This window comes from Gekko japonicus, unplaced genomic scaffold (genome assembly GCF_001447785.1).
Source record: "Gekko japonicus isolate JY-2015 unplaced genomic scaffold, Gekko_japonicus_V1.1 scaffold74, whole genome shotgun sequence".
NCBI lineage: Eukaryota > Metazoa > Chordata > Lepidosauria > Squamata > Gekkonidae > Gekko > Gekko japonicus.
The window spans coordinates 1,868,283-1,881,115 of record NW_015167059.1 but is presented as its reverse complement, the minus strand read 5'-3'; the positions used below and the strand labels follow the sequence as shown (position 1 = coordinate 1,881,115).

The 12,833-nt window shown below is 48.2% G+C and overlaps 1 protein-coding gene across 2 annotated transcripts in view; it reads right to left on the bottom strand.

Annotated features, from left to right (window-relative positions):
• The window catches only part of ADGRL3 (adhesion G protein-coupled receptor L3), a 643,333-nt gene that overhangs the window by 241,981 nt on the left and 388,519 nt on the right, over positions 1–12,833 (bottom strand). For both annotated transcript variants that reach the window (XM_015412493.1, XM_015412494.1), the window contains exon 9: positions 1,719–1,904. In XM_015412493.1, the coding sequence (XP_015267979.1) occupies positions 1,719–1,904 (186 nt within the window). The remainder of the gene's footprint in view (positions 1–1,718; positions 1,905–12,833) is intronic.

The window sequence follows — 12,833 nt, the reverse complement described above, 5'->3', positions numbered from 1 at the left end:
TTTCGAGGGCTGAGGGGAAAGAGCTACCCGTACTTCCGGGAGCACAGTCTTGAGCGAAGCCGCTCAGCTGGGCTTCAGCGATGAAGTTCCAGTTGGTCCTGATTCCCTCCCATGTCCCAGAAGCACCCTCTCCCCCATATTTCTGAAGAAGGGAGAAAGCAAGCAAGGCAGGTCTTCCCAAACCAACGATGGAGGTGAATTTTGGAAACGGACCATGGGGCACAAATCACCCTTGCCATTTTTCCCCTTCTCTTCCCACCTCAACCAGTGTTCCCTCTAAGCTGTGGAGTCTTGTGGGAGAACCACCAGGCCAGAACCAAGGGGTCATTTCCTGCAGGAGCGCACAGGAGCGGAGCTCCGGCAGTAAAGAGTCCAGGGGGCGGGCACATGCAACAAGAGATCTGCACATTCCCCCTCCCCATAGCTAGCAATCCAAAACAGTCCAGTGAAGCCTGAGCGGTGGGTGTTGCCTTCTGACACACCTCCGGTGATGTTAGGGGGTGTGGTGTATGCAAATAAGTTATGCTAACGAGTTATGTTAATGAGCTCCTGCACCTTTTTTTTTCTACGAAATGACTCCCGGCCAGAACCACCATCATCTTGGAGGACATCTCTTCATCTCTCACTGTGCTTCAACTCTGACCATCCACAAGACTGAATGCTAAAGACTTCTGTCCAGGGTCCGTTTGCCCCAGACTTCACTGGCTCTTGGGCTGTGGCTCCCGTTGCCCCGGGAGGCGTGGCCAACAAGGGACTGTTAGAGCCGCGGGTGACCCGGCAGCCCCGACAGGAAGAGAAGACGGGCCCTGCCCCTGCTCAGGCTGCAAGGCATCCCGGAGAGCCGGCACAAAGACCCGGCAGGGGACGAGGCTGGCGCCAAGCCCGCAAAGGAGGCAGGGCTGGGTAAAGCCGCTGCCCCACCTGATGTTGAGAGAAGGGAGCCAAGGATGGTCCAATGGGAGCCATGCTCAAGGTGTACAGCTGTAAACCCTCTCATCTGCTTCTCTGAAGGAAAATGGGGATTGGTGGGAGAGGGGAAGGGGGCAGATTGGGAGGCTGATTTAAGCCAGGAGGCTCGGACAGTCTGGGGAGGAAGAGCGCACATCTCTCAAAGGGAAAACAGGACGCCTAGAGAGAATCTCCAAGAGCGTGTGAGCTGGGGAGAGGGGCAAGGGTGAGACGAACCCCACCCCTCCAGCTATGTCTGAGGCCTGCCATTCTGTTGCTACTGGCTACAGAATCATGCACTGGAGACCCCTACTCCTACAGCGACTGCCCCGGAGGAGCCAGGACCTGATAACTTCTCTTGGAGGAGACCCACATGCCCTTGTTCCCCGAAGCTGGCTGCATTCTTGGAATGGGCACAGACTGAAGAAGCTCCAATGTGCTGCAACAGCAGAGATCCATCTATCTACGGAGCACGCTTTTATCTGGCTTCTCTTCCTAGGAGTGGAAGGCAGCACAGGTGCGGCTCAAGGCAGCCCAGGTCTCCCCTCCCTGTTTCTTCCTCACAACGACCCTGCAAGGGAGGTGAGGCTGAGAGCCTGTGACTGGTCCAAGGTCGCCCAGTGAGGTTCAATAGCCCAGCAGGGGATCTGAACTCGGGCTTCCTAGATCTTATGTCATCACTCTGATCGCAACAGCACCCCATGTAGAAGCAGGAGACGGAGCCAACCTAACCGAATCGCTCCTGCTTTCCATGGTGGTTCTTTCCTTACCTTGTTTAAGCTTCGTGCAGCGCTGTCCTTCCCACCAGGAGTCAGGTTCCGGAGCTGCACATCCAGTAGGCCCACTAACTGGTCCATCGCCCGGACCGAGTAGGTGATGTCGCCTGCATTCAGGTGGCTTTTCGTTTGCTCGGCCAGTTCCCTCGCAACGTTGGCAGCAGTCTCTCCCGACTTGAGCTGTGGTTTGGAGAACGGGAGAAAAGGACGTTATTTTGCTGCCTCAAGTGAAAAGGGCCCCGTTTTCACGTGTTTGGGGCAGCCCCAGCTGTTCCCTTTCCACGAATAAGGAACAGCATTACTTCGGTATCATAAATCAGGTTTCAGCAGCAGATGCAAACATCCTTCATCCCTTCCCTACATTTTTCATGTTTTGAGACTGTAATTATTTTGGACCACTTTGAAAAAATCTTTCCTAACCTCTGGCTATCCAAAGACAACCTCCGCTTCCTTTTGTGATGCACAACCGAGCGATCCGCTTTTCTCGGCGATTACCGTGAATTGTTCTGACCCTGGAGCAAATCTCCTCTTGTCTCATTAAGAAACTGCCCCGGCCAAAATGTGTCCTGTTCAGTTCTGTCATTTTTGAAGGCTGATACCATCTATTTTGTTCTCACTTTGCAGGAGGCCGGTTTGGTTCGCTTTCTTTTTCGAAACGGCACACGCGGCAGGGCTGAAGGCGAACAAGGAACGGGAACAGGCTGGGGCCCCGCAATGACTCGTGGGGGTGGGGAACTGGAGATCACACATGCCCCAAATTTCCCACCTAACCATTCCATGAGCTCTCAGGGGTTGAGCAGACTGGTGCTCCTTCCCCGCCTTTTCCTTCATAGGCAGTCCCCATCAGGTGTTAGTATTTCCCCCCTTTTGCTTAATTCACAGTCATTTTTTCCATTTTTTTGCATACCACTGGAGTCCTCCACAGTACATAGAGGCCTCTCCCTTCTCCGTTGGTAGTCCAATTTTGTTGCTGTTGTAATTGGCATGGGGACCTAACTGGGCTAGTTCAAGGTATTTTGTCATCCCGAGCTAGGAATGCCCACCCCCTCCGGAACCTATGCTGCTGCCAGCCGGGCCCTGCGACGCTGCTGCTGGGTCTTAGCTTGGACCTGAACAGCACTGATTGCCCAGAATAAGCTGAACCCCTGCAGTGCCTTGGCCCCCTGAGCTAAGCCCCTGCCTCTTTGGTGTGCCTCTCCAAGCTGGTGGCTTGGCCAGGGGGGGGGACGACAGGGGGACACCAGCCCCGGGGCTACTTTGCTAACAGATTAACAATGTTTTTGTTTTTCCCAGAAAAAAAGACTGTCTTTGTACTGCTAAAGGATCTACATACCAGCACCAGTAGTGGGGGAGGGAAAATTAAAAGGCGGATTGAGAGGTCTTCCAAATGGCAATGCATCCCCCCACTGTCCCTGTGGCAGCCGATGCTTCCAGATGGCAGGTTTCCCCACATTTTCCCTGCCCCAGCCAGGCCCAGCGGTGACCAAGCCCCCATGCCACTAGAGAGCTTTTTCAAAAAAAAAATTGTACATGTAATTGACATAGTGAAATACCAGTTTGACAGTCTATCAGTACGTCAATTATCATTTATAAAAACCTTCATAAAATCCCCCTGTGAGAGAACATAAGAAGAACCCTGCTGACTCAGGCTGAAGAAGAAGAAGAAGAGGTTGGATTTATACCCCGCCCTTCACTACCCAAAAGTGTCTGAGAGCGGCTTACAAACTCCTTTCCCTTCCCCTCCCCACAACAGACACCCTGGGAGGTAGGTGGGGCTGAGAGAGCGCTTTTGAAACACCATGTGAAGCTTCGTCCTGGGCTAGGATCCAAATCCCTCCAAACATATTGGTAGCCCAGGAAGAACCAGCCAATCAAATACTAGCAAGCTCCCTGAGCGGGAACGTCCGTGATTGGTCTTTATGTAGACAACCTAATTGGTTGGTATTTGTATAGTAGGCGTGGCTACATTAGCCGGGAGAGTTTAAAAGCAGAACAGCTGCAATGTAAAAGCTGTTCTGGCTATTCATGTTGATCTGTTTGGAGTTGAGTTACGAGTTGCTGAATAAAGCTATCCTTTTGCTGAAAGCACTCTCTGACTCTTTGTTAAGTAGCCGACTTAACACCCTGGGAGTTAGGTGGGGCTGAGAAAGCTCTTGACAGAAACTGCTCTTTTTCAAGAACAGCTCTTATCAGAACTACGGCTTGCCGAAGGTCATCCAGCCAGGTGCAAGTGGCGGAGTGGGGAATCAAACCCGGTTCTCCCAGATTAGAGTCCGCGCACTTAACCACTACACCAGACTGTCTGGTGGTCCATCTAGTCCAGCATCCAGTCTCATGCAGTGGCCAATCACTTATTCTGGAGGGCCAACAAGAGGGCAGAGAGGCCAAGGCCTTCCCCTCATGTTGCCTCCTGGCACTGGTATTCAGAATTTTACGGCCTCTGAATGTGAAGGTTTCCTTGTAGTCACCATGGCTAGTAGCCACTGATAGACCTGTCCTCCATGAATGTGTCTAATCCCTTTTATAACTGTCCATGCCTGTGGTCATCACTAAAACCATTGGCAAAAAATTCCACATTTTAATCACTCATTGCGTAATGAAGTCTGTCCTTAATCTACCACCCATCAGCTTCATGGGATACCCATGCCTGTGGTCATTACTACAACCATTGGCAAAAAATTCCACATTTTAATCACTCATTGCGTAATGAAGTCTGTCCTTAATCTACCACCCATCAGCTTCATGGGATACCCTGGAGTTCTCATGTAGAGAGACAAAATTGGAAGTTGTTTTGGCTCCAGGTATTCACCACCCCTACAATCCAGTGCACTGTTTGAATCTATGCAGCGGATTTTATTGCTTGTTATCTGTAGCTGAACCAAATTTAAAAATGCTTTTTCATAAGATATTTTTATATACTAACCCTGTCTCCTTTACATAAGCAATTCCATGATTGTTATGTGACTTGCTTAGAGTTCATTATACATTTTCTGTCTTTCACCATCTGGTTTATGCTAGAATTAGGAAGGGTGCCTGTTTGCATGAATGTGAGCTTCAGCAAAAGAAAAATAGCAAACTTGCAACTGTCCCTGACCTTTCCTCTGAATTCAGCAAATTTAGCTTGAAATTTCCTAAGCCATGTTTAGAAACAGAGAATACTTGCAAGAATGTGTGAAAAGCAGAGGTGGGCTGAAGATTATTTATTTATTTATTTATTTATCTTTGAATTTATACCCTGCCTTTCCCGAAGGCTCAGGGCGGCTAACAAGGGGCACGGATGCCCAAGTTAAAACATTAAAACAGTACAGAATAGTATAAAATACAATAAATAAATACAATTCACTAAAATTTACTTTACGGTGCTCCAAAATTAATTAACTATAAAAGTTCAAGATGGGATTCTAAAATTATTAGCAACAAACAACAGTAATAACAATAAATATAGCCGCAACAATATACGTCCAAATAGCGTTGATCTCTGCCAGGCATGTCTCGCAGCCCCAATAGTCCCCACTCTGAAGATGGTCAATTTGTGGGACTAATGAGGGGAGCGTAGATAGAATGCTGGTAACGATGATGACATAATGATAATGGCGTAATGATGGTGGCGGCGGCGGCGGCTCCTACTCGAAAGCCTGGCAGAAGAGCTCCGTTTTACAGATCAAAGATCTGGCCCTAGAATGGCTTGTTCCACTCCAGTATGATGCACATAATGTGCTTGAACCTCTCCATGTAGCCAGCCTCTCCCTCCCCAGCCAGCATGGCAAGATAAGCCGCTACCCTGAAACAGGAATGGGTGACGCCAGTGAGCTTCACAAAGGCCCACAAAGATGTCAACAGGGAACAGCTGGCACTGAGCAACAACTGGACACAACCGCCTTACAGAGGCTGAGGTGGAAGGCCTGAAACAGGCAAAAAGAAGGCAGGGAGCCAGCAGGCCCATGATACTATGAGGCAAAGGACAGGGCAGAGTTCTAATGACATCATCTTAGGTTTGTCAGGCACTCCCAGCAACCGTGCGGGGTGGTGACTGCTGACTAGAAGGAAAACTAGGCTTCGGCCCGCATTGCCAGCAATGTGGTGACGTCGCTTCCGGAAGTGATCCTATCACGTTGCTATATTCTATATACCTTTTATTAAAATATTTACTATGAAACTTTAAATACTCTTTTTTGCTATTTTGTTCTATACGTATCTGCTATATCTAATTTCCATCAATTCATAAGAGAGTTGAATATACTACAAATATTTAAATGAGTACTTTGCCCACTTTTCTAGTGGCCAGTTGTCTTCTGAATTGGGTCATAACAAAAAGAACAACCAGCCAAGAAAAGGGAAGTTATTGGATCTGAAGCTGATGGAAAACTCAGATCTTTTTGTTCAGATATTGACGGACATGGCATATGAAGACCGTGCCAAAAGACGTGGAAAATTAAAAGGGCTCTGGAATGTAATGTAGCACCAGTATTCATGAGAAACAAGCCAAACCTAACTCATCAGATGCCATTTGATCAGGGGCGGCAGAAAAGATAAATTTTACCATTCACCCTGTGAAGGAGGCCAATCAGTTCTTAAAGTCTGAAATGGAATGTGCTGCTCTGGCAGCATGAAGGGTTTTAGTGGAAACTGTGAAGAAACCTTTCTCTGGGCTGCTCCCTGAGAGGATGAGGAGAGAACGCTGCTCCCTTATCAAATGGTTTGTGATCTCTAGCATTTCTTTCTCCGTTGTATTCGCTAAGGCATTTCTGGGATGACGGAAACATCAATGCTGCCGGACAAGGTATCCAGCCTTCATTTGGAATGCTGAGCCAAGTTTGATCAGCCGTGTTTAAGGGATTCAGACTGCAAGAACTGTACAGAAGAACTACTATGATAATTTAAGAAATGGCAAAAGAAACCCAGAAGAGGCTGAAGGAGTTCTGGATCTTTATCCAAGAAAATGATAACGATAATGATAATTAATTGCCCCATCTTGACTTGCGCCGAGCAGTGGGCGAATTACAACATGACATTAAGCCTTAGAAACAACATAAAAATATCAAATATCATAAGATCAATAGCATTCAAACCAAGTTAAAACAAATTCAAATTCAAGATGGTGTCACTAGCAACTGTATCATTGAAAGACTGGAGTTCTGAAAGATTTCTGGTCGCTTCCTAAGTTCTTTTTGATTTATGTTATTTTGGGGGATTGGGTGGGGATGGGGGGTGTGCCAGCCATGTTGGAAAACCGTTGCTGTCCATAATCAAAAGCCTGGCGGAACATCTCTGCGTTGTAGGCCCTGCAGACTTGCATAAGGCCCCGCAGGGCTCTGAATGTAGTAGGTAGGGCTGCCAAATCCCCCCGGGGGGGCGGATTTCCCCCCGCTTTGGAGGCCCGATTTCTGCCGCCGCGGGGGAAAACAGAGTTTTCCCCTCAAATGGCTGTGGCCCCACCCCCAGCGTGCCTGGCATCATCACGTCACATCCGGCTGACGTGCATGTGGCGCGCACATGCTCGGGACGCCGTCCGGGAGCCCCCCGCCGCAAGGAGAAACAGGTTTGGCAGCCCTAGTAGTAGGCAGAGAGTTCCACCAGGTAGAGGCCAGGACCGAAAAGGCCCTGGCCCTGGTCAGGGATAGTTGGACTTCTTTGGGGCTAGGGATCACCAGTCAGTTGTTACCTGTGGAGGTAATGCTCTTCCGGGGACATGCTCCTCTATGAGTGCTAACTTCCAGGTGGGGACTGGAGATCTGAAATTACAACTGATCTCCAGATGATGGAGATCAGGTCCCCTGGAGAAAATTGGCTGCTTTGGAGGGTGGACTCTATGACATTATACCCTGCTGAGGTCCCTCCCCTCTCCAAATCCTTCCTAACTGAGGCTCCTACCTCAATTCTCCAGGAACTTCCCCAACCAGGAGCTGGCAGCTCTAGGAAGCTCAAAAAAAAGAAACTGATTTATATCCCTCTGGAGCTGTTACACTGGAGTAGAGGAAGCTACTTTAGATAAAAAGCGATCTTGATACAGCAACAGCTGGATATCAGAAAACTGAGTTTGGAGCAGAAGAAGGGTTCTAATCATTAGGAGGAGGAGCAAGATCATGGAGAAGCCGGCCTGAACGACCCCATCAGAAAAGCGTCTCTTGTTTCAATCCCGACACTGAAAATTCCGGGAAGGACAAATTGATGCTGAGGAAACCAGCTAGGCCTCCAAATAGTATGCTTAAAGCCAAGCAGGAATCTTTCTCTGGTCAGGCTGCCTGCTGCCCTGGGGATGGAGCCGACTGTGCCATTAGCAATTGTCTTTTGAGAAATTAAATCATGGAACAAAACAGGGATGTGGGGATTTCTATCAAAGTGCCAAGCTATGACCCACTCCTGTCCCCTGACAGCAACGGGATTTGCGAGGGGCTTGTTCTCAAAAGAATTCAAGATGTATGATTCGATATGAAAAGGACATACTTTTTCACTCATTAAACCTTGTGGGGAAAGAATGAATCCATTAAAAAACGAAACGGATCTAGACCTACATGCATTATGACTCTGACTAACTGGGAAGCAAGAAGTAATTTTCATATCCTTGGTCTAACAATCAAAAGAGAATTTAGGAGTTCAAACCCCTTCTAAAATGCCACCTTCCAAGATAGCCATGGCTGATATAATTTTAAAGGGCTATTAAGTGGAAACTATCATCGCTATTCTGTGAAAAGCTTGAAGATAATGGAGTCGTGCATTTTCTAAATTTCAGTACACTAAGGGCAACAATTTCTCTCATGAGTACAAGGAAGATACGTGAGCTGGCAATGTGTTTCAGTTATGTTCTTTCTGAGCAGGGTCCTATGTCTGCCTTGCAGGAGAGCTGCAAATAGTCATGGTTTTCAATGCTCCAAATGGAGAATTGTGTTTCTGTCGCTGAGAATGTGCATCCCGAACGAGAAACAGGTTTGCAAAAGTGTGGTCAAAACCACAACAGGGGGAGCAACAACCCAGCGTAATAGCTGGCTATGTACCTTGCGGACCTGATGAACAATTTTTATTGGTTGAGAGAAGATTTAGATGCTGCCTCTACAGAGGTGACTCTCAAAATGAAGCGAGTGATGAAAACATAAAATAATTGTGTTGAATCCACCGCCACATTTCCATAGCATGAGGACCTCTGGATCATTACTTTATCAGCTCCTGCACCATGGCAACCCAAAATGCCCCACTGGATCCAACTCATTAAATTAACACACCGTTAAAACCCCCAATCATAAAACACTATAAGACCTCAGAGAATAAAACATTTACAGTGTGATCCTAAGCAGAGTTACACCCAGGGGTCATTTCCTGCAGGAGCACACAGGAGCAGAGCTCCTGGACTAAAGAGCCCAGGGGGCGGACACATGCAACAAGCCCCACCCCCTGCTCCCAGCAGCCCTCAGTCAGAGCAAGAAGCACCCAGGTAAGTTGCAGAGCTCCCCCCAGTCCAAAACAGTCCAGTGGCACCTTTAAGACCAAGTTTTATTCCGGTACAAGCTATCCCTCCTCTGTGAGGACAGATCTGCATGTCCCCCCCTGCCCCCCCAATAGCTAGCAATCCAAAACAGTCCAGTGGAGCCTGAGCGGTGGGTGTTGCCTTCTGACACACTTCTGGTGATGTCAGGGGGTGTAGCATATGCAAATAAGCTGTGCTAATGAGTTATGCTAATGAGCTCCTGCACCTCTTTTTCTACGAAATGACCCCTGGTTACACCCTTCTAAGTCGATGGACACATGTGCTCCATAATTTCAGATTGAAATTGGGACGTGCTTCTGAAGGTGTAGGGGGCGTGGCCAGGCAGCCCAGGGGGCGTGGTCCACAAGTCCAAACAAGGTTTTCCATGGCATGAATCCATAAAATGGGTCAAAAAGGATTTTTTAATTTAAACATATGTATAGAGAGACTCAATGTCCCTATACAGAGGGCAATACAACAACACACAATCAACTCTTTCAACTGTGTCCATTTCCACTAGGGTTGTCAGGTCTCCCCCCGGCCAATGGCGGGAGGCGGAGGGGATAGGGTTGCCAGCTCCAGATTGGAAAACTGGAGCTTTGGGAGTGGAGCCTGGGGAGGATACCATCTATCTTCCATCACGGACCTTAAGGAGGCACAGTGTGGTTACCATGCTGATTCTGTTCCATGGATATGACTTCCTCTCACCCGGGATTCCTACGTGGCTCCCTATGCAACTGCCAGCATAATGCAACTTCCCCTTCTATATTTAACCTCCCAAAGACCACTGGACAGCCCAGTTCAAGAAAAAGATCCTCCCATATGTCCTTTTCCCTCCAACCCCTTACGCAAGAAAGAGTACCCAACCTAGGATCTGGACACCACAAAGCCTTTGAACCTGGGGATAGCTAAAAAATAGCCTCTGCCATGGAATCAATTAAAAAAGAGTGCCTTCGACCATGTGCAAAAGATTTCCACCCATCACCCCAAGGTTACCACAACCACCTGTACAACTGCCTCCAAACAAGGGTGTATGTGCACCAAGAGCTTCCAAACAAAGGTGTATATGCATTGCCTTTCAGGAAGTTAGCTCCATGAACCCCCTTCATTTCCTTGTTCCCTCGCAGCACTCCTTCCTTCCTTCCTTCCTTCCTTCCTTCCTTCCTTCCTTCCTTCCTTCCTTCCTTCCTTGTTCCTCCCTTTACACCACCCCTTAATTACCGCATCCCATGTCTCCAGACCCCCGCTGTACTTCTACCCTTCTCATGTACTCTGTCTTCCAGGCTTACATTAACATCCCCCTCCACATCTCATAACTTCTCTCTTCACCACCCCACCCCTAACCCTCCTTCATATCTATTCAGAACCACCCTACTCAGTAACCCTAGTGCCCACTTCCACTCCACTGTGACTCCAGGGTGACTGCTGCAACTCCCGGGTGTAGGGGGAGTTCGAGTCATTTTTCCTGCATATTTGGAGGGGGGCCCCCCAATATGTAGAACTCTCTCCTCCCCCACCTGCCCCATCACATTGTGCAGACTTTGCTGCCCGCCATGACTTCCACTGTTGATATCGCAGTAGGGGGAGGAAAGGAAAATACATTTTCCTCCGTTAGTGAGCAAATGCTTTACTGGCAACCAGAGAAGGCAATGAAAGGGAAGGAGAATGAAATGGAGATCTCCCGCTGTTACAACTGATTGTCAGGTGACAGAGATCAGCTCACCTGGAGAAAATGGCCTCTTTGGAAGGTGGACTCTATGACATTAGATCCTGTTGAAGTCCCTTCCCTCCCCAAACCCTGCCCTCCACAGGCTGCACTTGCAAAATCCCACGTATTCCCCAACACAGAGCTGTACCTACCCCGAGGGAGGGAACACAGTAAGAAAAACAGAGAAATAAACGTGTCTTTCCAAAAATCACCCCAAACGTACTCTGCTTGTGACTGCAGTGGCGTAAACAGTAATGCCAATACACACTCGCCTAGGATTAAGCCCTGCTCAGTGCGGCGAGGCCTATTTCTGAAGAACAACACCTAGGATGAAACTGTACCGCGCGAAGTGTTTTTGATTTGAAACAGTAAGAAAGTATGAAAGCCAGAACACAAACAAAGGCCAAAGGAGTGTTTTCTTCCTCTTGTGGCAACTCGGCACCAGGCCTTTTATTCTGTGCCTCCCAGCCCGCCAGTCTTCAGCTGAAGGACCTGAGGCACCTGTGCTGAGGTAACATAAGAAGCTGTTTCTCTTCAGCACCGTCTCTCTGACAGGGCTTCCCTGCTGCCTCTTACAATGGGGGGTGGATCAGAGCTGGCAGAGGCTGAACTGAGAGGCATGACTAGCTCTCTGAAGGAGCCGATGCCACTGGATGGGGAAGGAAGGCTAGACATCCGGGATTCTTCTCGGAAGATTGTTCCGGAGGGTAGCCGTGTTGGTGTTCAGTAGAACAGCTACATCTGAGTTCAGTAGTGCCATAGAAACTGACAGGATTTTCAGGGTATACGCTTTCAAGGGTCAAAGGCAGTGTTCCCTCTAAGCTGAGTTAGAGTGAGCTAGCTCACAGTTTTTTAGCCTCTGGCTCACACATTTTTGTCTCAGCTCAGGAAGGGTGGCTCCAGAGCAAACTAATTTATGCAGGAGCCAAATTTCTTGCTCACAACTTTAATGTCAGTAGCTCACAAAGTAGAATTTTTGCTCACAAGACTCCACAGCTTAGAGGGAACATTGGTCAAAGGTATCAAAAAAAGAGAGCTTTGACTCTTGAAAGCTTATACTCCCCCATCCCAAATTTTGTTGGTCTCTATAACAATCTCTACAAATTGTAAGTCTCTTGAATTTAAATCTGGGATTTTTCAGGGACACTTCATTACATCATCTGATAATGGTGAAAATTTGGGGTGATTCGAGACAACTGAAGGGTTGGGTGCTGTTCTTTGACTTTTTTGTCATTTACTTTTACATTTTTATAGGGGTACAGAAAAGAGAAAGGGTAGGGGGAGAAAAATGGAGAGACAAGCCAAAAAAAACCAACCATAGGGCACTTATGTTCTTTGACTCTTTAAAGGGACAGTTTTTATAAAATGGACCAAGCCACTTGTGGCTGACACATCCTTATCTGAAAAGCTAGTAACACGGCCAGTGAGGGTACACAGCACATAGATGGATGCCAAGGTGAGGGCTGTGTCCCCTGAGGACCTTGCTTCTACTTGAACATGACATATCCTGTCAAAGAATGACTGTGCAACCTTCTCCCTTGGAGCCTGTTTGTGCGGGGGAAGAGGCACCCCCACCTCCAAAGTCCAAAAGAATGGACACCCATGGGGGAAGTCTAGGAGAAGCTGAGAGGCCCAGCTGTGGAAGTGACAGGGAAGGAGGAAACAGTGACGAGGGCAGCATCGACAGGGAAATGGCCCAGCAACAGCATGAGGGAGAAACTCCAAGAAGGCCCTACAGGAAGTTCCATGATGCCCGAGGAATGTACACAGTGGCTGGTGCTTCTGCACAATCCCCAGTCAACAGGCACATTTATCCCAATCTATAGAAGAGCATGAGGGATCTTCTCTTAAGGCTTCATTCGTGTATCCCGTCTTGAAAGTTGGACATCACCACAGTACTGCTTCATTCATCTTAAGACATTTTTTTCTACCTGCCTTTTTC